At 46.5% G+C, this 27038-nt stretch overlaps 1 protein-coding gene and 1 long non-coding RNA gene across 2 annotated transcripts; both read right to left on the bottom strand.

Annotated features, from left to right (window-relative positions):
* Nucleotides 1-377: 377 nt before the first annotated feature.
* LOC135814336 (DNA replication factor Cdt1-like) lies at nucleotides 378-27004 on the bottom strand. The gene is made up of 14 exons (XM_065327445.1): nucleotides 26774-27004; nucleotides 26620-26679; nucleotides 25987-26025; nucleotides 23107-23154; nucleotides 20946-21011; nucleotides 19307-19798; nucleotides 17616-17788; nucleotides 17095-17180; nucleotides 16009-16191; nucleotides 15447-15644; nucleotides 15149-15261; nucleotides 1943-2037; nucleotides 1545-1714; nucleotides 378-1336 (listed from the first exon to the last, which is right to left on the bottom strand). The coding sequence occupies exons 1-14, from the start codon at nucleotides 26893-26895 to the stop codon at nucleotides 1301-1303; spliced, it is 1881 nt and encodes a 626-aa protein (XP_065183517.1). The 5' UTR covers nucleotides 26896-27004; the 3' UTR covers nucleotides 378-1300.
* On the bottom strand, nucleotides 11596-13381 carry LOC135814329 (uncharacterized). Its single transcript, XR_010553171.1, has 2 exons — nucleotides 12718-13381; nucleotides 11596-12419 (listed from the first exon to the last, which is right to left on the bottom strand). It is a non-coding gene; the product is annotated as an uncharacterized LOC135814329 (long non-coding RNA).
* Nucleotides 27005-27038: the final 34 nt, after the last annotated feature.

Below are 27038 nucleotides of genomic sequence, written 5' to 3'. Positions count from 1 at the left end.
TTGCAGCCAGAGAGTGTACTGGTACCTCATTGCAAAGGACGGGTGAAAATCTGATTGGATGACACCAAAGGACACCCTGAACCAGCGTGCGGGTTGGGGAGCTTTTGTATGGATCAGCTGCCGGTACAGACTTCTCTGCCGAATACGACTGATGACTGATGTTGTCATGAAGACGACACACCTCTTATACACCGGTCATTGGTTTCCGTGTTGCACAAAAACAGATTTCCCATGCAGATCCGGGTACAGAAAGATGTATGTGTATGTAGTCTTGAATCTTGACCCCCCCCCCCCCCAGCAGGTGGCAATGAATTTCTTGAAGTAATTCATTGCCATGCAGCTGCGGGCACACATGTTCCAGCTTGACACACATAGCAGATTGTTCAAGATGCTAGGTCCATGGAGAGTTCGGCCAGGCACATGAGCATGCTGCTGCAGCTCATAGTCTACCCCTCACTCAGGGAAGCATCTACAATACTATGACTACAATAAAATATGTCATATTGATGATATACAGTGGTCCTTTCATAATCCGGCACCATTTTGTGCAAGGGAATATCTGCAGAGAGGGTGCTGGTCTGGATATAGCTGTGCACAAGTTAATCAGGCACGCTAACAGTGTTCTAGCCCGAGATCGGTTAGTAGAGCCCCTGCTCAGACCCTCCCTTTCCTGGAGGGGAGGGGGCAGAAGAATTCCCAGATGCCCAGGCATGTACACATAGAGCAAATACGATTTGCAGACATACAGTCGGAAACGACTCCAGTTCAAATCCATGGCCGGGCATGGTTTCACACGTGCACCTAAGCACATCTTACTTAGCTGCCAAGGGGCACGGTGTTGTCCTAGTTTTAAGGTTAGGTGTGTCAAGCTGCACTCAGCATGCACACCAGAACCGACGCGGTACGGTCGCTCACAGACACGGATCTTCGGCAGCTGCTGTGCCAGCTACTGCAGAGGGCGGCACGGCTTATTTCGTTTTCGGAAGAACACAGAGACTATTGCGCACTCAACCAGAATTGGAAAGAAAAAGAGAAGAAACATCAGAAAGGCAAGCTGACTAAAAACAACAGCATAATAATTGGAAAAAGGTACAACACGTCGAATAAGTAGAATAAATAAATAATTGAATCAGCACACGAAAAAGAGCAGGGAGCGTTTATAAAGTGGTAAAAAAACACGGAAAGTATAGTCCATTGGGGGTGGTGGGGGTGGTGGAACGGAACGATATCACTACACTCAGTTGGAGTCGTTGGAAAGTTACGTGGTCGTGACGTAAAATGGAAAGCCGTGGGGGCTGAACTACTTCAACGTCGATGCAGCCTGTGAGCGAAGTTCCTGTAAGAAAAAGGACACAGGAAAAGAACACAATTGAAACCAAACTTCTTGAAATCTTATCGACAGTTACCAGTATCCAATTCATATCTAGCCAAAATTCCTTGGCTCCTGGGTCGGATTTCTTTGGGCACGACTGTAGCAGTGAACGCGCAAAGAAATGCCCCAAGCCATTGCAAACGGACGAACATTCACACCAGAGCCGACTCACATTGTCGAACTCCCTCCGCTTCTTGGCCAGAGCATCCAGCAACGCGTTCACTTGCGCCTTGGCATTACTTGCCAGCTTGACGTACCGCTGAGGCCGCGACGGCATGGACACGATCGTCACCCACGCCTTCAGGTTGTCTACTAGCAGGCGAAGGAGCTCCTCAAGTTGAGCTGCAGCACCAGAAAAGGATTGATCCAACACAGGAATATCAGCCACTGCCAGATTCAGGGGCTTCCCCAAGGAAGATATTCTAAAAAGAAAATGGAGGTACAATCTGCAGTCATGCGGGGTGACCAGTCTGGCTTAGTTACAGCAGATCAAGTGCAAAGTACTGCATCTTATCTGATAATCACTGTTTCGTAGCCAAACCGAACGCAGTATTCTCAGGCACGACTCACCGTTTGTCGATCCTTGTAGAGAAGGTATGCTCTGCTTGAGGCCCTTCACCACGGCGCCGAGCTCGAGAACATCGCGTCGCTCGCCAATGAACACGCTGCAAGCATAGCAGGAAAGGGCAACCAGACGAAAGTCATTGAGCACCACTAAAATGGAAAATAAAAATCTGCACCGTCACAAGCCACTTCCGTTCGCACGTGTGCATCTGTATGGATACTACAACCCATCATTATTATCAAGATCTAACAGATACAATAAAAAGGATAAACTGGGCACCTCATTCTATACACAGAGCAAAGCAAAGTAGGCGGGGAAATTCCAAGAACGTTTTTTCTCGTGATAATCATTGAAACGCCGCACTTTCTCTCTGTGTTATTTTCCCTTCGTATCAATAACGTGATGTTATTCCAACTGATGGAAATCATGAGCTTAGAACTTACCCAACAACTTTGCCTTCTTGTGTGTATAGAATGAGTGCGCAGTTTACCGTTTTTATTCCCATGATTAAATTGTTGATCCAACTTGGATGGAGAGCCAAGGGTTAAAATTAAATTAAAGGGGAAGTTAAGGCAAAAATTAAAATTTCACCAGTTGTAGTCTTCGGAGTGCTGAGTCGAATGGTCGTGGTCCGAGGAAGCTGAGACGCTCCCTTCCTACTTGAATCCCAATCGAACTCGCGCACTTCCACCGAAACTGGGTGACTGCGCCCTACTAGATGGGGATTTGTATGCAAAATGTCACTAAAAGCGCCATTTCGTTCTTATAAAAGCACGGATGACCGCGATTGGCCAATATGTTGTAGTCTTTTGGACGCTGCGTCGACTGGTTGTGGTCCGAAAAGGCTGCGATGCAGCGTTCCTCCTTTATTCCCAATCGAACATGGTTGAACAAGCGGTCACGTGGTCCTGCGTGCCCAAATCACCTGGTCACCACGCCAGCAGGTGACAACTTTCACACCAAGGTTCAACTCGAGTTCAACTCGAGTGACAGGACTGCACCCAAAAAAGGTCAAACAGGCTAGTAAGTTGTACCCTGCAGGCACGGTGACCAGGTGACTGGTGTACGCAGGAGCACGTGACCGCTTCTTCAACCATGTTCGATTGGGAATAAAGGAGGAACGCCGCATCGCAGCCTTTTCGGACCAAAACCAGTCGACTCAGCGTCCAAAAGACTACAACATATGGGCCAATCGCGGTCATCCGTGCTTTTATAAGAACGAAATGGCGCTTTTAGTGACATTTTGCATACAAATCCCCATCTAGTAGGGCGCAGTCACCCAGTTTCGGTGGAAGTACGCGAGTTCGATTGGGATTCAAGTAGGAAGGGAGCGTCTCAGCTTCCTCGGACCACGACCATTCGACTCAGCACCCCGAAGACTACAACTGGTGAAATTTTAATTTTTGCCTTAACTTCCCCTTTAAGGTAGCTTGGGCCTATATCGCGAAAAATATCGGAGGTCAAAAACCACCTTCTCTCCGATTTTGTTCAAATTTTCAGGGTTGAAGCATCATGAGGGCAAGCTGTTAATCCCAAAATTTGGCTGTGCGTAATGAGTCCTTCCCTGTATTTGGGGCCTGTGAAAGACACACCCATACGTTCGCATTCATGTCGCGAAATAAGAGAAAAACCTACTTATGCAAACAGGAGTTCGCTTTTCATTTGCTTCTATGAGGCAGGTTTGTACTAAACAAGTGCATTTCAATCCTTTTTCTGGAATTCAGGACCACTATAGGCACACATTGTTGAGGCAAATACGCTGGATTCAATTACGAGAGACGATCATTTCTTCGCATATTTCTGCAAGCAGTGGGCAAACGAGTCCAATGACCTAACATCATGTTGACATAACTTTATGATATTGACGCAGTGCCATGCAAATAGCAAGAAAAACACAATCATTTTCGGGCCAGTTTTGCAAAATTTAAATTTCAAAGCATTTTGGAACCATATCAAATTAGGGTTTGGAATTCCTGTTTCGTCTCCTCCCACAGAAACCTGTACTTTCAACCAGTGTATTTTTGCTGATAAAGCTACCCAGACATGTTCTGATACTATGGGAATTACTGACATGATTGCAAGAAGCAACAGATGAAGGTTGGACGCATTTTATTGTCCCCAATTAGTACTGGGGCCAATTCAAAAAATCGACCTCTAAAATGCATGCCTTGACACATGTTGGCTAACAAGGATTTTTCGGTGTTATTTGATAGATAATGTCTTCAAGAGTATCTTGGCCCAGTATGGTGTGTCCAATCGTGTCCAAAGGTCTCGAAATCACCCTCGATAGGAATACAAAATTGCCGAAAAAACTAAGTTCTCATCGGCTATATTCAAGCATTTTCAAGACTTTCTCGGTACTATATCGACTGGACCTGGGAGTTTTTACCCTTTTATGTGCCAGGAGCTATAGTAACACCGTACATACACAGGATGCGAACCGACGCGTACACTGATTTTGTGCGAGAGTTGGAAAGATTGAGCATCAAGTAGTGTAGTTGTGACATACCAGAAATGTGTTACCTCGTTTGGACACTTTCTTCAAAGTTTTGCATTGACTCGCTGGCGCTTTTGCTGTCGGAACGTCCACGAATGGATCGATGCTAAATTCAGCAGAACCTTCATTACAATGTTATCTTGGCTCCCCGGAAAAGAAGGCATGATTCCAGCAAGGAGCAGCACAACAATTATGTGTGGAAAGCAGGGGAAAGTCATCATAGCTTGCCAAGCCAGTTGTAACTATTCATAGGACTAATCTACAACCGTGGAAAGTTTCAGACCTGGCTAACTTCATCGGGCTGGAATGAAGGCATTTACTTTATGAGTACTGCTGCACAGGAGGTGTTACAGTGGACGAGCATTTGATTCGAATCTACAAGAGCGGCTAGTGTTAGTACCATGATTTGAACACACCGACCGTGGTGATCAGCTACCATTTGCACAAAGCCTATTTACCAGCTCAACAGCTCTAGGACAACTGCCTTAGGAGTGCCAAGCTGCAGTGAGAGGGAGTAGCTATGTGGTGTGGAGTGTTACAAAAACGAAATCCGAGTACCTGGAGGTAACCTATCACAATATGCAACACCAGCAGTAGAAGAATCATGTCCTTGTCACAGAATTTGATGGCTGGGCCTAGGCAGTGTGAAACTACAGTTATACTTATAAAACACTAACTGCAAGAAAGAGTCCGATGTCCAATGTCATGGCTTGTCTCTCCTGAACTGATCACGGCATGTAGTTGATGCGATTCAAGAGCGGCGGTGAAGAGGGACAACATGTTCATATAATACCTCATGTACTAGTGGCTAAAGAATTGTCCCTGACTGCAGAGCCAACAGTGATGGTGTAGGTGGCGGAGTAGAGATGGGCTCAGCTGTACGGCGTAGAGTTTCCAAAGCTCAGACGGAAGAACAACTTCAGTTGAAGTGAAACACATGGAAGCGAAAGTATTCGCATCACAATGTTGGGATCGATCAGCTTTTTAAACTGCAGCTATTCACCTGTGAGCGTTGTCCAACTGCAGCCTTGAAGTCTTTTCAAAGCATTTAAGTATAGTGACAAAGCTAGCCAATGTTTGGACTGTTTTAATATCTACTAGTATGCAAAGGATTTTGGTATTTTCATTTTCATCATTTTTTCGTTACAGCACTGCCATCGCATACAAATAGTGTTGTCCTTCTTACATTGCTGCGAGATCTATCGTATTATCTACACGTACTTCGAGTAAATTAGTTCAGGTTGAAACTGTCCTATAGCACTTCTTTCCTTAGACACTGACAGTTTCCTACCACCTTTTCCTGTTAGTACTTGGGTTACAATACCTATTCTCTCAGTTGAAGTGTAACGCCGAACCGTCTGACGCTTCTCTCGTGTTTGCAGTCTGATAATTATAGTAATGCATGCCTGTAAATAGTCTCATGTACCTGCTAGCTGCACATACATGTACCCGTACCTCAATGCTAACATTTGACGCGACATGTAATGTACACTCATGTACATGCCCAAGTTTCATTGCACTTCGGAAATTTTGTTTTGACACTGTAAAAGTACAGTACTTGTCGTCGTACTGTATCTACTGCTTATTCTGAGCAAAATGAGGTGCTACTTGGCCATATACATGTCAGTAAAAATGGATATAGGAGCAATTTTAGTTAGGTTGCCATGGTAATAACGGCCTTTTTCTATTGTGATGTTTTTCACCATGTTCGGACACAATTCGGCAATCGAAACCTATGCCGTGTTCAGGAGGCAAAAACCATCCAGGAATGATCAGAAAATCCTTGTTAGCAAACATGTGTCAAGTAAAAGTGAGAAATTTCAAATGGGCCCTAGGACTAAATGTAAACCTGTCTCTTTCTTAGAGAACGCCTTGTTTGGGCTACTTCGAGGGGCCATAACCCCTCCAAAGTGCCCAATAACATACCCTAATATATTGATTTTCTCATTCTGGACACCCATAGCATTGCAAAAAAGGTGTTAACCTTAATTTGGCCATCACAAGAATTCAGCGTATTCTTGCAGTTTTTTTCTTTTGTTTCGGCTTGTATTGGACCAATTAAGCATGTTTATAAGTTTGAACTGAATATGTCCATGCGTTATGGAAATATTTATATGTTCCCAAAAGGGAACGTTGGCCGGATCGCGTACCAAAATGACCATGGTTTTTATGAAGGGAAGATGCAATATGATATAATGGATTATGTTGTCTTCTAAGTGTTTGTGGAGCAATGCAAACATGAACAAGCAGTAATGGAGAAGAAAAAAATATGTAATAGTCGTCAAAGAGTGTCCAGCAATGTTTCTTAGTGTTTTCGGCTGCTACCGTTCGCGTCTCGTATACACCGTGGCATTCGATCCTCGATCGAAATGCAGTCGAACTCCACACTGAGAACAGTAACATATCGTGGTTTGTCTGCACCATTTACAACGACATTGTGTTGTCCACATTCTTGTTGTCAAATGCGCTTGTATTGCACATCAACAGCAAGACACTGGTGCTTCTCGGCTATAATAAAATAGGACGGCGATCTCATTATAATAAAATAGGACGGCGATCTCGGGATGAGCCTGGATGTAGGACATTGGCTTGGGGCTCACCGCTGCTTGAAAAATTGGCACTCTCAGATCAGTTGTAGGAATGTGGAGCCAGACAAAAAGCATTACAAGGAATCTCTCAAGATTGTCGGTCTCCGAGCTAATGTTGGCCTTGTCTGTATCGCGGGTATCGCGCAGTATTTACTCGTCCAATAGTGTTTAGAGATGTACAGGGTGTGTATATCTCGCGATTGGCAAGTGGGTGATGCTGTAGTGATCTCATGGTGATCGTGAAGGGATTTGTCCAGTTCAATTTCAGGACGCCTTTCGTAAACACCAGTCTATTTCACCCAACGCGTTGTTCCAGCGGGTTGGCGTTTTTTGCGGTCGTACTCACTATCAACAGGAAAGGCACCAACATCATTATCCTCTCCATTCGTCACGTGGTAGTTGTCTTGGTCCATATCTCTTGCAAGTTCGATGAAACCCTTATCATCCGTTGAATCATCTGATTACTACTCTATTTCACCGTCCACGTTCAGATCAACGAGAAGTGGTGAGCACACATGCTCTTTCCCTGGGCACAGCAAATTCACTGCATCAGAATCACGGAATCATTAGCACCATGCAGTTCTGAATTTGCAGTGCTCAGAGAAGGAGCAACTGTGCTCACCACTTCTTTTTCGAGTTCCTGAGCTGCAGGATGCCTTACCCCTATAGCGCTTACGTTCAGATTGCCAGTAATCGGTGGCGCTAGGACTAAGTCCTGAAGTGTGTTGGAGTTCTCAACAATGTCATTAGCTTCCATTGGAATCTTTGAGTCCCTTTCCAGAAAGGACTCTGCTACTGTAAACCTTTCCCTCTGCCGTACCACATTACAGCTAAAGCGATATTTTCTGACAAAAATGCAACCGCGCGGAGGAAAAGATCATCGAAAGTCCAGGAGAACGCCATAAAGCATCCATACTTTGCTGAATATTGTTCAAGTGAATCTTGTTACACAAAAGAAAACCTACTTCAGAAGTATATTCCTTTGGAGACTGTTTAGCAATCTTTACTTTGGCAAATGTCAGCCTCGCACAGCATTGCTGTATTCCGCATGCTAGTGAATCACAAATATATGACCAAATTTGGTTACCATGGAGACGGTCCAATTACCATCAAAACATCAAAAAGGCTCCATCAGTTATATATCCACGTTTACGGATGTTACAAACAAGAAATATGCGCTAGATATACTGGTTCCTGAAATCAGGTGAAAATGAGGTATATCTGGGTCTCGGATCTGGCCAACGTTCCCTTTTGGGAACATCGAAGAAAGACGGCGGGTTTCTATGTGCCATGATCAAATTTCCGGTGAATCTTCAGGCCAGTTGGGTGGCCATAGTAGCAGAGTGCACTTCTTACGTGTGGATTACTCTGAGAAAGACTGTTTTTCACACCAGAATTCTCAATTTCTGAAGTACGGCCGAGTACCGAAAATTCACGACATTTCGCGTTATATCCCGATACTTGAAAATTTCAAAAGCCTGACAAATATTCCAAGATTCATGATCATCAGCCTTCTAGATATGTATATAAACAGAAAATACAGAGGAAAAATGAATTTCCCTTGACCAAATCGCATGCGGAAAGAAATGTTCCCTTTTGGGAACATTGGCCTGATTACTGGTGAATTTTCGGAAAAAGTATTTCAGCATGAGCTACCTTAAAGAAATTTCACCAGTTGTAGTCTTCGGGGTGCTGAGTCGAATGGTCTTGGTCCGAGAAAGCTGAGACGCTCCCTTCCTACTTGAATCCCAATCGAACTCGCGCACTTCCACCGAAACTGGGTGACTGCGCCCTACTAGATGGGGATTTGTATGCAAAATGTCACTAAAAGCGCCGTTTCGTTCTTAGAAAAGCATGGATGACCGCGATTGGCCCATATGTTGTAGTCTTTTGGACGCTGAGTCGACTGGTTTTGGTCCGAAAAGGCTGCGATGCAGCGTTCCTCCTTTATTCCCAATCGAACATGGTTGAACAAGTGGTCACGTGCGCCTGCGTACACCAGTCAGCTGGTCATCGTGCCTGCAGGGTACAACTTACTAGCCTGTTTGGTTTGACCTTTTATGGGTGCAGTCCTGTCACTCGAGTTGAACTCGAGTTGAACCTTGGTGTGAAAGTTAGTTGTCGCCTGCTGGCGTGGTGACCAGTTGATTTGGGCACCCAGAGCACGTGACCACTTGTTCAACCATGTTCGATTGGGAATAAAGGAGGAACGCTGCATCGCAGCCTTTTCGGACCAAAACCAGTCGACTCAGCGTCCAAAAGACTACAACATATGGGCCAATCGCGGTCATCCGTGCTTTTATAAGAACGAAACGGCACAGTCACCCAGTTTCGGTGGAAGTGCGCGAGTTCGATTGGGATTCAAGTAGGAAGGGAGCGTCTCAGCTTTCTCGGACCAAGACCATTCGACTCAGCACCCCGAAGACTACAACTGGTGAAATTTTAATTTTTGCCTTAACTTCCCCTTTAACCCTTTACCAGCCGCAGGATTTATATGTAAAAAACGGGGTCTACTAGATTGAGAATAGAGACTAAACCGTAAATAATTTGTATTGACACCTTTATAGTTCTGGAAAGCTGGTAGAATTACCTTTCATATGAGACTGAAACAAGCTGATAAGGTGTAGAATCGTTGCCATTCATGGCGAACAATAACTCGAGCAATGCGGCCGAATTAGCAAATTCGAGGACCCTGACAATATGTACACTGTTCAGCTTCAGCTCATGCACCAGTTCATTAATTCTGTCAAGATTCAAACACCAGCAGAACCAGGCTGTTCTAGCGCACATTTTTGGTGCATGTCACGCGCATGGGCTGTGCACTGGGGAAATCGCAAACACATACTTCAGCATGAAGTGCGTCACAGCCACACGCTTGAAATTTCAACTCCACCCGTTTGCTGGACTTCGAGCTTCGGCGCTTGAGTGTTTTACTTCGCGCTATATCAAATGAAACATCGTTGGAAAGCTGCGTTCAATAGCTTTCCAATGAGCCTTCATAATTATGTTGAATTTGAAGTAGGCAGACCGAAGTTATAGCTGTTTGTACAGTGCTCTATGCTCGTTTAGCATGAAATGTGTCACAGTCACACGCTTGAAATTTCAACTTCTCCCGTTTCCTGGACTTCGAGCTTCGGCGCTTGAGTATTTTACTTCGCGCTATGTCAAATGAAACATTGTTGGAAAGCTGCGTTCACTAGCTTTCCAATGAGCCTTCATAATATTATGTTGAATTTGAAGTAGGCAGACCGACGGTATAGCTGTTTGTACAGTGCTGTATGCTCATTTAGCATGAAGTGCGTCACAGCCACACGCTTGAAATTTCAACTCCACCCGTTTGCTGGACTTCGAGCCTCGGCGCTTGAGTATTTTACTTCGCGCTATATCGAATGAAAAACCGTTGGAAAGCTGCGTTCAATAGCTTTCCAATGAGTTGTCATATGAGCCCCAGCCGGCAGAAACCTGAACATGTGTAATTTTTTCAAAAATTATTTTTTCGCTCGAAATTGATTTAACACTATTAACCTCTTTAGCGCGCATGCATTTGACACTGCCCCACGCAGTCAAAATTGGGCAAAATTGAGATTTTTGAAAATTCAGTTTATTGACTTCTGTCCTGATCACACAGGACTATGAGGTTCAGAAAAGATGAAAACAATGATATTTACAGGATTTAGAGGGATATGTACACGGAAAGGGAGTAATTGAAAAAACCCGAAATCTCAAGATTTTGACAGAAATAAATGAAAAATTAAAACTTCTCGCATGTGTGATAAATTCTGAAACATGGAGTGGCACATAGGCCAGGCATGTCCACGCAGTCCAGGCAGCAGATTGTGACCATTTTTCTAACCCCATTGTGGGAGCATACGACACACCGGCGCTGCGATTTGCCCTCAGGCTTGCCGCAAGAGGCAGGTACGGGTGCGGGGTAGTGACCCTTGCGCCCACCAAGCCTGGGGGACACGACTAGGCCACGAGCAGTGGCAGGAGTGGCAGGAGTAGCAGGTGTGGCAGTAGCAGCGGCAGCAGCAGCAGGGACAACTGGTGTGGTAGGTACAGGGCCAGCAGCATCCGCAGGAGCAGGGTTGGCAACAGCAACATCATCAGCAGCGGCGGGACCCGTGCCATCCGCAAGCAATGCAGATAATACAGATATAACATATTCATGGTGTGGCATACTCTTGGACTTTTTATATAATATATATGAATTCAATAATGCTTCTTCGATAAAATGTGCACCTATTTTTTTGTACCACTTCATGGATTTTCTCAATGCACTGTAGTACGACAGAAGAGCATCATTGCGATCCACACCGCCCATGTACTGATTGTATTGGTGAACAAGGTTGAGTTTGTGAACCCGTTTCCTGGTTCGGTCGCGTTTATTCGTTGCAATAACATTAGGCTTGAACAAATTGGTGAGAAAATATACTTCTTTGGTGTCCGATAGTTTTACAAATAATTTACTGCCCATTGTACGATATGCAAACGATCCGCGTTTCTTCAACTTGAGGTTCACCAACCGCTTTGGAAGGCCACGCCTATTCTTTCTAATTGTTCCACACACTCCGGTCTTCCTGGTCTCCAAGTATTCAGCCAGCTCAATACTAGAATAAAAGTTATCTATGTATACGTTGTAGCCTTTGTCTAAAAATAATGGATCTAATAAATGGACAACTACGGCACCAGATTTGCCGACTTTCTCTACTAAGCCAGGCTGATAGGCATGATCATCTCGGCCAACATAAACAAAAAAGTTAGACATATAACCACTAGACTCACACAGAGCATATATCTTGACACCAAATCTTGCTCGTTTCGAGGGTATAAACTGCCTAAAATCTAGTCTACCCTTCCATGGCACTAATTCTTCATCAATAGAGATATGTTTATACGGAATGTACACGGTCTGAAATTTATCCTGGAAAAATGTAATCAACGGCCGAATTTTCCTAAGCTTGTCGGTTCTAGCCGTCTCGTCTTCATTGTTTGCAAAGTGCAGAAAACTTGCAATACACATCCATCGGTCGCGCTTCATCGAGGCGGGGAATAAAGGGGTGAAAATCAGAGGGTTCCTGTTCCAATAGAGATCGATTTCTGGCTTCCAAATAAATCCCATCAGCAAAAATAGAGCAAAGAACACTTTCATTTCTTGTACGCTAACGTCTACCCATTTCCTAAATCTGCTACGAGCTGGGAGTGTGTCACGGTGTGCATTTAGATATTGCTGGGCAAATCGATTGGTCTCAGTGCAGAGCAATTGCCAAAATTGTAAAGTAAAAAACAGGCAAAAATAATGATATGGCTCAGCATTTTCTGGCACTGGCACCTTGATACCGGGCTGGGCAGTGAACGAGTCTTGCAAGGGCTGGTTTTCTTCCATCTTCCATTGCCCTAATACATCACAACACGAATAATGTAGGAAATATCAGGCCACATGATGCCCTACAGTGTAGGAAGGCTGATGTACGTCTCAAATACTCTGGAATTTAGGCAACATTTTGTTTGAAAATTCTCCAGTTACGCTATGCATAACGCCAAACAGATCTTGAACGATGGCCAGGAATATTACAGTAAGACTACTTTCAACAAAGGTACAAACGCACGTATAATAGTTTTACTCAGCTCAAAGTGCAAACACAGCGTACTCAAATTCACACGAACAAATAAATACTATTGAAAAGATAATTACCTTCGCTCCCATCGTCTCCTGCGGCAAGCTGCTCCTGGATGTGGACATGCGACCTCTCGGACGCCTGTTCATCATCGTCGCTCTCCGTGCCACTAGTACTACTGCTGCTACTGCTGTCACGGACGTCCGCCGGCTGCGCTTCATTCGCAACATCAATGTCCGCGTGCTCCGCGACGTACTCATCGACACTGGCGCTTGCTCCGCCACTCACATCAGGCGCAGTTTCGTTCTGAACTCTGGCCCTTGCTGGCGTCCATAGACCCTCCTCGTCGCTGTCGCTACTCACTGACGGCTCTACATCGCTGTCTGAACTCAGAAACAGCTCGTGGAGCGCTTCGTCCACAGTTCTTCCTCTCGCGCGGCGCAGCATTTTCAACCAAAATGTTCTCGCCTGAAACTATTCCCCGTGCGTCTCCTTTCGTTCGATTTTTCCCGCCTCGAATCACGTGCCGGTTCCAGGCAGCCCCCAGCAGCCCGCGAACAGCCAGCGGTCCACGACAGAGCCACTGGGACTCGATACGGACCCCACGATCACGATAGGCAGCTTCGCTCTACAGCGTCGTACTAGTACGACGGTCGTGGGGCATGCAACTAATGTGCGTCGTACTAGTACGACGCTCGCGCTAAAGGGGTTAATCATTCAAGTTATCAAGTTTGGTGACAATCTGATGAGCGAAAGCATGGAAAATAGAGTTTGAAGTCACACAGGTCAAGATTCGGTACAGTGGGCGCAGCATCCATGCCCAGTAACTCCATGCAAGTTGATCCTACAGTTTCTGATTGTGATGTGGAACAGGTACATGTAAGTAAATAGAATGCAAGTCAGGCTTGCCTTCTTGGTGATGCAGGCATGAGTAGTTCAGAAGTGTGACGATATTCCGTATACACCACTACCTTCTTTACAACACCAGAGTGCGAAACGATGATTGGTGGCTGGCCTTCCAAATTGTGTTCAGGGACCTCTGTGCTGCCAGTTTGAGCGTTGTCCCAAAGCTTGCCATACTGATAGATGTACTGACCAATACCACTGACATCCACTCCCTTGCACACTTTCACTCAGACCATGATTTCAGCATAATTGTATTTCAATGATATGAGCGAATATTCGCGTTTTCTACCACGTGAAGATGTTGCCCCAAAGCGTTCAGCCGGTTTGACTTTTTTGGGATCGCCTTTCTCAGCACAGGCAGCAGCCAGCTTGGCGTCGTCTGGCAAGGTAGAGTACTGATATTACTACGCTCTGTTTTGCGCCGTGAGAAGCCCTCCATCAGTGTCTGCAACATCATTGTTGTCGATGTAGAAATACGGATCGCTCAGCGGGTCGACATTCAGCTTCTCCTCGCAGTCGCTATTACTCCAGCACTGACTATCGTCGCCATCAGTATCCAGTGTCGATTTTATGAGGGCTCTTCATTGCTATGCAGATGAGACTCGCCACTGCTGGACAAACTCAGCGAGGTCGCCACCAAAGAAATAATTCCGATCGCGAACTAACTTTCAGCGCCGCTTCGTACAGGGAGTCTCATGCTGACTACTCTGGACATAAGTCCTTGTCGCGACACCTGTCGCCATCGCTGTGTCTAAACTCAACCTCCGTGTGACGAGCTCTCACCTAGCGCTAAAATCAATTGACCAGAGACATTTGAAGACACTTGAAACTCCTTTGACAACAAAGACACCCACTCGATCGAAAAAGAATCTTCAAAAGCCAGCTCACTGCGCGTCCCAAACTTTGACGTCACATTTTGATGATTGATATCAAGTACACAAGTGCTGGTTTTCGCTGGCCGGGGCTCATATGTTAAAGTTGAAGTAGGCAGACCGAAGTTATAGCTGTTTGTACAGTGTTCTGTGCTCGTTTAGCATGAAGTACGTCACGCTTGAAATTTCAACTCCTACCGGGTGCATTCAACCGTGATTTTCTCGAAAAAAAAATGGAGTGCAGCACACGGTTTTCTCGATGGTAGGTGATTTCGTAGGTTTTCAGCAGTAGATTGCGATTATTCCGACCGCGGTGCGGCAAAAGACCATGGTTTACAGAGCGAAAAACGAATGCGTCGAATTCGACGCACTCGCACTATGTACGGCTGGTAAAGGGTTAAGAAAAGAGAGGACGCAAGAAGAAAGTAAGCAGCAGCACTCGGCACTTGAAAATTCGGCGTGGTGGTGAAATGGACGCCAAAAGAGAGGACCATAAGTTTACAAGTTATCCGTTTTGTCCAACAATAACGATTATAAGCAGGATACTGTTGAGTCAAAATGTGCAACAATTAGCACGAAACTGACTGATGTGATACTGACTCAACAGTATCCTGCTTATAATCGTTATTGTTGGACAAAACGGATAACTTGTAAACTTATGGTCCTCTCTATTCTTAATTAAATTGTTGTCTCCACATAGGTTGCCTAACCGAGATGTCAAATGCTTTACCTGCACATGACGCGGCACAGCTCCGGTAGCTTGTCCCACATCTGAACTTCCTTCTCGCGGTCCACGGGGCACGTCATCGCCATCATGGCATTCTCGGCCTCTCGCTTGCGAATCTGCACAGCAACGCGTGCGACGCGGAGCAGAAAGAAATGACAGAACAAGACATAATGTATACAGCTGTGTAAAGTGTGTATGTGACTCATCAAGACAGGAAAAGATCACACGGCTGATTACACAGCATATTGCCCGATAGGGCGGCAGTGACCATGCTGACTGAAAGGAAAGCATGCCAACATACCTTTTCAAGCAGCGACGAAGGAATACCCTTCATGCTCATCTCCTTCGCTTTAGTTTCGCTGGACTGCGGTGTTGGTGGTGGCGTTAGCGTAGACTTGATCGCCACAGGGTTGGGTTTTGGCGCCGCAGGTGAAGTGAGGGCGGGTGATTCCTTGGCCGCCGTCGATGCTGCAGCTACAGCCTCCAGTGCCCGAGCCACCTAGAGAATGCACACCGTCCACGAGCAAAGGGAAATGATCAAACTGGTCGGGCATCACGTTCCAAATTTATGCACGGCACACACAGCCACACACGCTCGTAGTCACCATACACACACATACTACCCCCTCCCCCCCCCCCCCCCCCTCACACACACACACACACACACACACACACATGTTCGAAGGATGGACATCGGGGCTAACAGTTACGAAAAATGAAGAGCATTTAAATGAAAATGAATGAAAAGATGAAATAAATGAAAAGAAGGAGCATCTATTAAAGCAATACGGCTGTAGTCGTAGAAGTATAAAAGACCAACTCATGGCAAAGGAATGCACAAGCAGCACACTGCAAGTTCTTACCTTCTCCGATTTGACCGACGCCAACTGCAGCACTTCACTTGCCGATGAACAAAGTTTGGACGTCGGTGGCTCGGGCAGCTCTGCACATGGAACTTGCGATGCGGAGTCGAGCTTGAACTTTGGATGCCAGTGCGTCAACTGCTTACTGTCGTCATGCTTGATGCTGAGCTCTCCCAGGAAACTCTGCAGAAAGCAACAGTACAGTGAAACCTCAGTATAAAGTACACTGGATATAACATACGGTGAAACCTCAGTACAAAGTACTCTGGATATAACATCCAGTGAAACCTCAGTATAACGTACTCTGGATATAACATCCGGTGAAACCTCAGTATAAAGTACTTCGAAGTGCTCTGGATATAACATAGAGTAAAGGGTCCGTATACAGTACTCTGGATATAACATACAGTGAAGCTTCAGTATAAAGTACACTGGATATAACACGCTTTTGCAGTCATTTTACCTTGGATATACAGTACAGTCTAGCTCGGCTATACTGTAAAAGCAGAAATTTTCGGTGGTGTAATATTTTCGGTATTCTCCAAAATCGGCGGCTCGGTGGAGGGAAATTTTCGTAAACCCGCTTTCCTGGTACATGTCATTGTGAGTGTACTTGTACCGAAATTTTCGGCGTGTTTTATTTTAGGTAAAAATTGTCGGCACCAAAGTTACCGAAAATAAAGCACCACCGGAAATTTCTGCTTTTACAGTAAAGTACAGATAGCAATGTCTCCTCAGCATCCTCTATGAACCAGCATGTACGCGGGAACTCAAGTGGTGCCGAACCGGAGTACTATGGGACCACTGCACACGAAAAGGCCCATATGGGTAGTAGGCATTACGGGCACGCAGCACAACATATTGAACGTGAGATGGCTCGTGCCACAGGTGCGTACAGTACTGCCAGGCAGTGCCGAAAAACGACCAGGCTAGAATTTCACCAAGAACAGAATATCAATGTATACAGGGTGACGCAACTGTGCACAGGCTGTAGTACGTGAAAAATAAGAACGGTTCAGGCTACGAGGCTGACCCCCATTCCCCAGTTCTTCGGCGACCGACAGAATTGTAATTAATATCACTGACCTGATGCTCCTCGTGAACACGCGAGAGAAGACGTTCCCGGAAAGCCTCCTTCCGCTCGGTCTTCAACTGGATCACCTCCTTCGTGCCTGGAAAAGAAGGCACGGAAGGCAGACTGATGTCAGTGCCAAGAGAAGATGTACTCATCCACCCATCGGGAGTAATTTACAATCTGCACTTCATCTCGTACATGCACACACATGCATGCACACGAGCCTAAAAATAATGATGTCCGCTACAGTGCAGGCAGTCGCTGAAAAGGGCCCTGCATTCAACATGCCTCGTTGTGCTTGCAGCTGTATACAATGGAACAGGCCGGCCAGTACTCTAGTCTCTAGTGTGTCTTCTGTGTCCCAGGCGTATAGTGACTAAAGCCAATGGGGTACTGCCAACGGCGGTGATAAAATGAGCAACACAACACAACATGCTGCACAATACAAAAGCCCGCAACCCAGCAAAACGATCATGCTGTACGGAAGGAGTGTCTGAGGCAAGGCCAGCTAAACACATTACTGCCACCGTACCAGAGGGCAGTGTTAGCGCAGACGATGTGCCACGACCGCGCTTCAGGTCCTCTTTCCACGCGCTGTTCAGTTTGATGTGGAGCTCATAGTCCTTTTCGACTTTCTCCTGCGTGAGGATGTAGGCGGGCGGCAGGACTGTGGTCATCCGTGCCACGTCATTCACAGTGTACTCCCTACAGGAAAAAGACAAATGGGAAAGTAAATATCGCACTTCCGCGTCACTACAAGGCGAAATACAATAGGGTTTACTGTTTAGAAAGATACCCAGATACAGTGAAACCTGTCTAAGGCTGCGTTTACACGACAACGCTGGGGGCGAAAACGCAACGAAATCCTTTCGGATCCATGGTTCATTTACACGGTATGCGGAGCAAAACGTAGAAGTTGTACACCAAAACGGAAGAAAACCAAAACGCTGGCCAAGGTGGAAGAATTTGAAAACGGAAATGTTCTGCCGGATAAATTTGGGTGTGTAAACAGTCGAAACGGTGTGCTGGCCTCGTTTTCCGTCACGTTTGTTTCGTTTTCGGCCGTTTACACGGATCCGACAATCCAAAAAAATTGTTTTCACAATTTTCGTCATATGACGTGTGTTGTCGTGTGCCTGTTTTCAACCATTACTTGAGTGTGATTGGTGCTTCCACGGCAACACTTGGCACATGACGAACTTTGGCGGATCCTTTGCTCTCGTGTAGACGCTTGAAAACGGTACAAACAGAGACCACCTGTGATCGTGTAAACGGACGAAAACGAATAAAGAAATGCGGGACTGAAAACGGAATACTGGCCGTGCGTTGTCGTGTAAACGCAGCCTAAGACGACCGCTTAAGGGACCTTCAAAACGTGGTGTCTGTTACCAGGTGGTCTCCTTATCCAGGGTCATTTGACTGGAAATAGCATCCCTTGGTCCTGGTTTTAGTGGTCTTTTAGGACAGGTGGTCGCCTTTAATATCCGAGTGGTCGCCTTGACAGGTTTAACTGTACATCAGCAGAGAAAACGAAGCAGCCAGCGTTCACTTCCATGTTCCGCTTGCCGCAGTGCTATGTGTATCGGCCACCGTAAACGTTGTGCTATACACCCACTATGATAAGAGGCCAGCTGTCTTGGGAGACCCGCGCTCACTTCAATCAAACCCACCCAGACCATGCTGCTACATACAGTGGAACCTGTCTACGCCGAACACACTCTTGGGACCTCCGAATGTGGTAGCCGTGCACTAATCTCCTTATCCATCCAGGTTCCCTTGGTCCGCGTTTTAGTGGTCCTGTGGGACAGGTGGTCACTATCTATCGGAGCGGGCGCCTTGACAGGTTCGCTTTACAGTTTCCTGGTGCGAATGTGTGGCACGGAATAACAGTTTTCATGTACAGTGAAACCTGTCTAAGACGACCGCTCAAGGGACCTTCAACATGTGGTCTCTGTTACCAGGTGGTCTCCTTATCCAGGGTCAATTCATTGGAAATAGCATCCTGTGGTCCTGGTTCCAGTGGTCTGTTAGGACAGGTGGTCGCCTTGACAGGTGTCACTGTACATGTGGTCTTTCAACACCGGTTCTAATGTACATGTACTTCCACTCCCTCGCAAATGACCCTGGATAAGGAGACCAACTGTACACAGGGACCACATTTCGAAGGCCCCATGAGCAGTTGGCTTACACAGGTTTCACGGTATACGAGGCATGACAACTTACTTCCGCGTCATGCGCTGCACGCCCTCCTTGACCTGGGTGAACGAGCCGCCGTACTGGCGCCGCAAGCACAGCAGGTTGTCAGTCGCCTCCATCTTCTCCTGCAGACGCTTGAAATGGATGGGCAGGGGCAGCATCGTGCTCAGCTTGGCTGCGGACGGCGCAGCAGCTTCGGACGAGAACTTGATCGGCTCAGCCAAGCGCTGCAGGCGAGTGGACGGCAGCAGATCGTCATTGGTCGACGACAAACTGATGGACGCCTGCCCCTTCGTTTGAACTGGCACGGCGGCAGACTGCTTCGGAGCAGAGCTACGGACGGCGTTCTCGGCTTGTCGCGACCCCCTCGCAGTGAGCGACATGGGTGCGGCGAGGGATGCGAATCGCGATGCGGCAGACAGCGGCGCCACATCGTCGCTGGGAGCTGACGGCTTTACGGGCTCTTCCGATGGCTGCCGACACCAGTCGCGGTTGGCCTCTTTCAGAGAGGTCTTTGTCCTGAGAGCACACAGAATCCAGCACACGAGAAGGCAAGAACATGACCACACAATCCCAAGGTTCTTCAGCAAGAAGTATTATTATTATTAGTAAGGACGTTTAGCAATGCGAAAATTCGAATTTTTGGTGGTGGTGATATTTCGCGAAAATCTATTTCGAAAAAGGAAACTTGTGAGGTTTAGCAATGCGAAACGACTTTTTCTCGAAGCTATTCGAATCTTATAGTACCGTACCGTATATGCAGCTCAGTCTCAAGCAGGGGCTGTAAAATTACTACTCCCTGTAGGCAAATGCGTACCGAGAAAAGAGAAAGTTACTTTCGCAAATCACTGCAACGTCGCGTCCAAGTTTTCGAAGTTTGGAGCTTTTTTCTGTACCCATTCCCAGACTCGAATTTCTTTCGAACTTCCACGTTGCTTAACGTCCTTATTATTATTATTATTCACACATATCCGCCGGATGAGTACGCGTGGCCGAAAAAAATGCAAGAAGTATTAGGCCAAGTAAAAAAAAAAGCTAGATGATCGTCCCCGTCCGCCCCAGTTTTTGTCAGCGCCCCAAGAAATATTTTATTTTTTAAATCGTGAGTTTTTGCCGAAATCGTTGGTTTTTTACCGATCGCGGATGCAGGAAACATGTGCACGCTTTGTTTAATACTTTCTTTACTATATGGACCACATACTACTAGTATATCACAACGTCAGTATCGATCTGCTGAAGAAAGAAAAAGAAAAAAAGAAAAAAAAAGAAAAAAAGAGAAAAAAAACCTTGATGTTGTTGTGTACACTGTGTGCATGAGAGGGTAAAAAGTAAAAAAATAAAAATAAAATCCTCCCGCCCTCCCCGATTTTTCCAAAAAAAAGGACGATCATCTAGTAATTTTTTTTACTCGGCCTTAGCGGTACCAAATTCTTGAGTTTTTTTTACTTTTTAGGAAGGTAACCAAAGAGCACAGCGTTCTGTATTCACTAAACAAATGTGCTGCAACTTCCCTTTCCAGGCCCCAATACACACACACGTGCACACTGTAGTAAACTAACGAGTCTTCTCCGCGCAGATTTTCAAATATTTCCACGGGCCTCAGCGATCGTTCAAGTGACGAACTTCTCTACGGAGCGTACAGCCTAGCTTATAGAAAGCCACATACCGGGCATTGTTTGCCAGCGAGAGCACGCTGCCCACATTCCTCCTGGCACGGCCATGATACGCCACTCTGCACCAAAGAGAGAGAGAATCACAGACATGGCGATGAGTGCCTAAAAAGATGGAAGTCAGAAGTTTCTCAGAACGCAATGACCAGTGTACAGTAGACCCCCCCCCCCCCCCTTTATCCGGGCACGTTGTCACCATGCACTGCCTGTAACTACATTTTAAACTACAATGATCACACAGCAATGGCGTGCCGTCTGATGAGTGTTTCACACGAAACTCTGAGTAACGGCGGAAAGGGACTTGTTGCGTCATTGCTGTGTGATCATTGTATTACTGGCTCTGTCCACTGGACATAGAGCACTATACGCAGCCTGAGGACCTTAGACAACTGGCTGTAACTACATGTAGAAACTGCTCGTAACTCAGAACACGCACACTTATTACATGGAAGTAAACACATTTTTTCCCTGGATTCCAAAATGAATGGTTTTTGGGGCCATTTTTTTTTAGGGCTGAAACAATTATATCGATAACTCGGATATCGATCGTTAACAGTGCAATCGATAATCGTTAGTGTGCCAAGTGAGTGCTAACGATGTTTATGCATGCATATCAGTGACAGTGTTCTAGCCCATGCACTCCATCCGATATTAAATTCGAGTGCTATCATGTACTTTCAAGCACAGAAAAATTTGATAAGTGGTTTTGAAAAAGATCGGGAGAGAAGACTTTGCCTTTTCAGTTCTTTTTTTTCAAGTCGGAGATGAAAGCAGTTTCCAAAGGGTGATAACAAGATTCTTCGCTCTGGAAACAACATGAAATTCTCTAGTTCATGTTGATAAAACCAGCCAGATGTCTACAGATGTCAACAGTGCGGTGCCACAAAATTCTAAAGTAGCATGAGCATCTTGGACTTTCTTCGTAAACTGGTGTTCAAGGTACATGAGTAGAGCCGACAAGAATCGATAAAACCAATATATCGATCGTTAATGATATTGGTTGATCGCTAGGAGTTAATGAATGATCGTTTCAGCCCTAATTTTTTTGCAGAAACCGGATTTTGTGAGTCTAGACTTGTCAGAAAGGCACCCGGACCTAGAGAGTCAGGATGAGGGGAGTTTCGCTGTAATTCACACTAACGATGCAACTAGATCGCTGGTCAGCCACACCAAATACCGACAAAGCTGTAGCAAGAAAGATCACCAACATTGCAACAACCGGAGAACAGCAAAAACTACCGTAGTAACACACATATAGACGCACGTGCCTGTATTCGGATATAAGCGCACTCTTACTTATACGCGCATACTCTTGTAGGCGAAGCACTACCAAAATTCTCACTTTGACACAATCACGGATAAAAGTCTGCAAACAGCATACAGGAACCGTAAAACTGACACTACAAGACCAAGTCAAACACAAAGACTTGGCTAACGAATTCTGATCGCGCATGCGCGTTCAGGTGAAAATATTTCATTTTGAAAATTGGATTTGTAGCAAAAATTCACTTCTAAGTGCATGTGCTTATACGTGCGTTAGTACGGTATTAAATAAAATAAACAACGCATTAATCTTGCAGGTGAAGGCTCAGGAACAGCTCACAAAAGTACAGTAGGTATCGGTTATAGCGTGGGTGTTTGAAAAACGACTTTCTATTCTTATTTCCGATATTTCTTACACACGATAAATCAAGTGTGACATATCATACGCATGTGCGCAGGGGCAGGAAGATCATCGTACATGCAACGCAGTACTTCTGTACATGTGGCTGGTCATAGTCCCATAGGCTTACCAAGCGGCTATGCAAAATGAGTTACATGGCCACAACAGTTGAATCTGCAGCACTACGACGCAACGAGTCACATCAGAACGGCATTGGACAGATGTTATTACTACAGGCGATACACTTTGTACTAATCTGGCATGTTTCGCTACACAAAGTCCATTCTTAGGACCGATATATTCTACTATGGGATAAAATTGCTTGTAAGAATAAATGTGCACTTGAAATCCATGTTGTGATTATGAAAACATGAGAGTTCATTCTTGTAGGCAGTACAGTATATTCTTTTACACGACCACGCTATAACCGATACGCACTGTACAGTGGAAATTCAAGCAGCATTGAATGCCAATGAGCCAGTAAAGTGACTTACTTTGGGGCGAATAGCTCACATGGTGAAGGCGCAGGCTCCTCGGATTTACTGCAAACGACAAACAGATAATGCATACAAACACAAGCAAACTGCCAACCGGATCCGTTACAGGGAGAGAGAGAGAGAGAGAGAGAGAGAGAGAGAGAGAGAGAGAGAGACGGAGAGAGACACACACACACACACTGAAATGGAATTGTGGTGACATCATCAGTACAGTCCAACTGGCGGAGGTGCGGGCTGCGCAGCAGGCTGATCCACAGCTTCAGGAAGCCATCCAACAGGTACGCGATGATACACCTGTGTCCGCCAGTACCTTCAAAGCCGTCCGATCCCAACTCTGCCTGCGTGATGATCTTCTGTGTCGCAGTGTAAAGGTTCCTGTACTTGGCGACATTGTTGTCCCAGTACTCCCCAGTTCGCAGGAGGATGCTGCCATCAACGTCGCGCATTCCGCGTCGGGCCATGCCGCTTGGCAGACCATGTACGAGTCACTCCGGCAGCAATGCTACTTCCCGCACATGGCCGAGAAGTGTCAGTCGCACGTCCAGCAATGCCGCCAGTGCCGCGCCGCTACTACCTCTGGCACTCGTTCCGCTCCGCCCACTCGACCCGATATTCCCGGCCGCCCATGGAGTACTGTGGCCATCGACACCCTCGAGCTCGGGACGGACCACAGTGGTCAATACTCCTGTGTTCTCGTCGCCGTCGATGCTTACACCAAGTGGGCAGAGGTCGTACCACTGCTTCGCCACGATGGGCAGTCCGTCGCAGCCGCTTTCACCTGGCTGTGCTACAGATGGGGTGTCCCCGACGTTATCCGCGTGGACAACGGCTCAGAGTTCTCCAATGCCCTCGTGAAGTCCCTGTTTGACGCCTTTGGCATCACTGTCAAGACCGGTGCCGTGCGCCATCCCCAGTCGCAGGGTTCCGCCGAGCGGTTCAACCGCACCCTGCTGACCATGATCCGGAAGCTAGGCGAGGACACCACTGACTGGGTGCCAGATCTGTCGGTACTTCTACATCACTACCGAACCCGACCCCACCGTGCTACGAGCACCACCCCGATGATGGCCATGCTGGGCTGGCAGCCGAAGACGATCGTTCTGAGCGCCGATCTGGAGTCGCCTGCCTGGCAGGTTGAGCATGCCGAACGGTGTGCCCGTGTTCGCGATCTCCTCGACTCGGCTATGTCTTCCCGTGATTTCCGTGCCGACGATGCTGCTTGCCGTTTCCAATCCGGCGATGCTGTCCAACTGAAACAGCCCTCGCGCCACCAGAAGCGTCTGCCTCCGTTTCAACCGGGCTGGTCGGTCACGAAAGTTATCTCCCCGTCGACCGTCGTAATACACCGTGATGGTGCTGAGAAGGTCATCAACGTGGACCTCCTGAAGTCCGACGGCCGTCCTCCAAGTCCCGCACCCACTCAGGGTGCCGATCCTCTCCCACCTGTCCAAGATTCCACCGATGACGATGCTGACCATGACGTTGACTGGCACGGCTATCGGCTCGCTCGCCTCCCTGAACCGCAAAGGCAGTTGCGTGACCGCAACACGATCAGCTTGCCATCTCGCTATCGTCCACGAGCACTGTTCTGATGTCTGCTACTACAAACTGTGTTATGACTTCTAGTGCTGCCCTAGTAGGTCACCAGGCGAAGGGGTGAAATGGAATTGTGGTGACATCATCAGTACAGTGTGACATGCATTCCCTGTGTAGATATGACCGTAGAGCATGCATTGATTGGTGTCAACATTGCCTAGAGAGTGTAGAGGTGCTTGCAACAACCAGTACCTAGTGGTTTGGCTCTTCTGAGTACTGGGTGAGGCATGTAATGTCATAAGCATATTGTGAACGTCTGGCTGACAAGACTAGACACTCTGCACGGAGGTGTGCCGGCAGTTATCATTCCTTGTTACATTATGCAATCATCTGTGTTGTTAGTCTGATTATGGCATTCCATGGTTTCCTTTCGTGCACGATCCAGGTCTCTGTCTCTGTCTGCCTGGACTAGCCAGTCCTAGTGCTCTCCCACATAATTTCACCAGTACTAATATCCCATGCATTCACTTCATTCAATAGAATCTAACTGTAGCCGTACAGTGGCCGTTTCGTGTAGTGAGTGTGCTGGTTGTGTGCGATTAAATGTTGTAGGAGATTTCCACAACAACACACACACACACACACACAGAGCGAGAGAGAGAGAGAGAGAGAGAGAGAGAGAGAGAGAGAGAGAGAGAGAGAGAGAGAGAGAGAGAGAGAGAGCGAGAGAGAATACACATGTACAGCACTGTGTCCAAGACTAACGAACAGCAGAGGTGCAAGTAAGTTGAAGGTATGTATTGCACAAGGGTGGCCTTGCCAAATTCTAACAGTAGACAAAAGAAGGTTGCCCTATCCTATATCGGCAAACGAGCTGCACACTATGTCTTGTTTCGGCGAGCTCAAACCATACTCAGTTCCCCGCCCAGGCCTCCTTTGCGAAAATGTACAGTGCTGGCAACTGAAATCCGACCCCCTAGCCTCTCGTACGAATCGCTAATGCGGCTAGCGCACCGCTAGGGGGGTCGGATTTCAGTTGCCAGCACTGTAGTACATAACTCTTTTCGCCCCCGCTCAACAACTACCGGACGCCCACTCCACCACCAGATGCACAAGGTCACCTACAAAGGGAGGATTTCTGGCATCGAAAACTTCAAGCACAAAGTTAGGCAATAATGTGGGTAACAAACTACTAACAACTACCGGTACATGCCTTTGTCAAAGAACATACATTGTACAGTAATAGTATACACAAGGCATGTTACTTATGTTGGTGAGACCGGCTTGGGCTATCCCATTGCTCAATACTGCTTTTACGCACAGGCCCAGCTCAGCACTCACCTTAGTTCTGGCTCGCTGAACAGCCGGTCAAGGGTTTCACTGCAAACCGAAAAAAGAAATTCAGCCGCATGCACAAGCATAATGTAACGATTTTCATTCACAAATCTGCGATAAACTTTTCAAAGAAAATAGACAGTGTACGGTGTTGGCCAATCAGGCTCCATCAGTGCAACTACGAGTTAAAATGTAACCTAAACTGCTAGCCATAATGTGCACATGTAGTTATGATTCAGAAAATGGACCAATATTTACAAGTTAATTTTGTTATGGTCCACTTAGGGCAACTCTCAAAACATAATCGGTAGACCATTCCACGCTGTATTGCCAGACACTCATGAAAAAGGTCAACCTTTGACTATCGTCAAGAGTAGGCAAGATCATCTCTTTCTGAATGAGCTGCTGCAGTAAAGTACTGGTCCCTATCCATTGTGCTTTTTGGCTAAATTCAAGATCTTATTTGAATACAAGTCGAGCATTTGAGAAGATCACCAGCAGATTTCGTATTGCTCCATGAACTTTATTACAAGCACTGGGATTTTCAGACTACGGCGTAGTTTCTGCTACAGCATTGTTGCTGCAGGTTTCAAAAGCTGATGTGTCCCGATTCCACCTGCTAGTACCCTCCAGTCTTACCTTGCCTTGCTCCTGTTCTTGCGCGCCGTTACTATCCTAGGTGCCTCTAAAGTGGTTACACTGCACACGCACCCACACGCGCGAAATGGATATAAATTATACGTGTAACAGCGGAACAAACTTTTGAAGTCCATTGAAAGGCATTAGATCTTACTCGCTGAGACGAGTTCTCCCCTGCTCCGTATCAACTCGTTTTCTTTTCGCCGCCGGTTCAGGCTCGTCTCGAGCTTTCCTCTTGCGCGTGTAGTACGAGGTGACTTTGGCCTGGTTGGACATAACTACTAATCAATTGACACAATCTACCCATCCAAGTTCAACAACAATCTAGCTCACTCCCCCTGCAAATGGCCAAAGAAATGAAATGAACATGCGATTTCAAAAGTAACATCACCTTCCTTTTGCTGTACGCCAATCCAGCA

This window comes from Sycon ciliatum, chromosome 1, assembly GCF_964019385.1.
Source record: "Sycon ciliatum chromosome 1, ocSycCili1.1, whole genome shotgun sequence".
In the NCBI taxonomy this organism is placed as follows: domain Eukaryota; kingdom Metazoa; phylum Porifera; class Calcarea; order Leucosolenida; family Sycettidae; genus Sycon; species Sycon ciliatum.
Note: the sequence above shows the minus strand (reverse complement) of the source record. Positions and strands in the feature narration are given on the sequence as shown.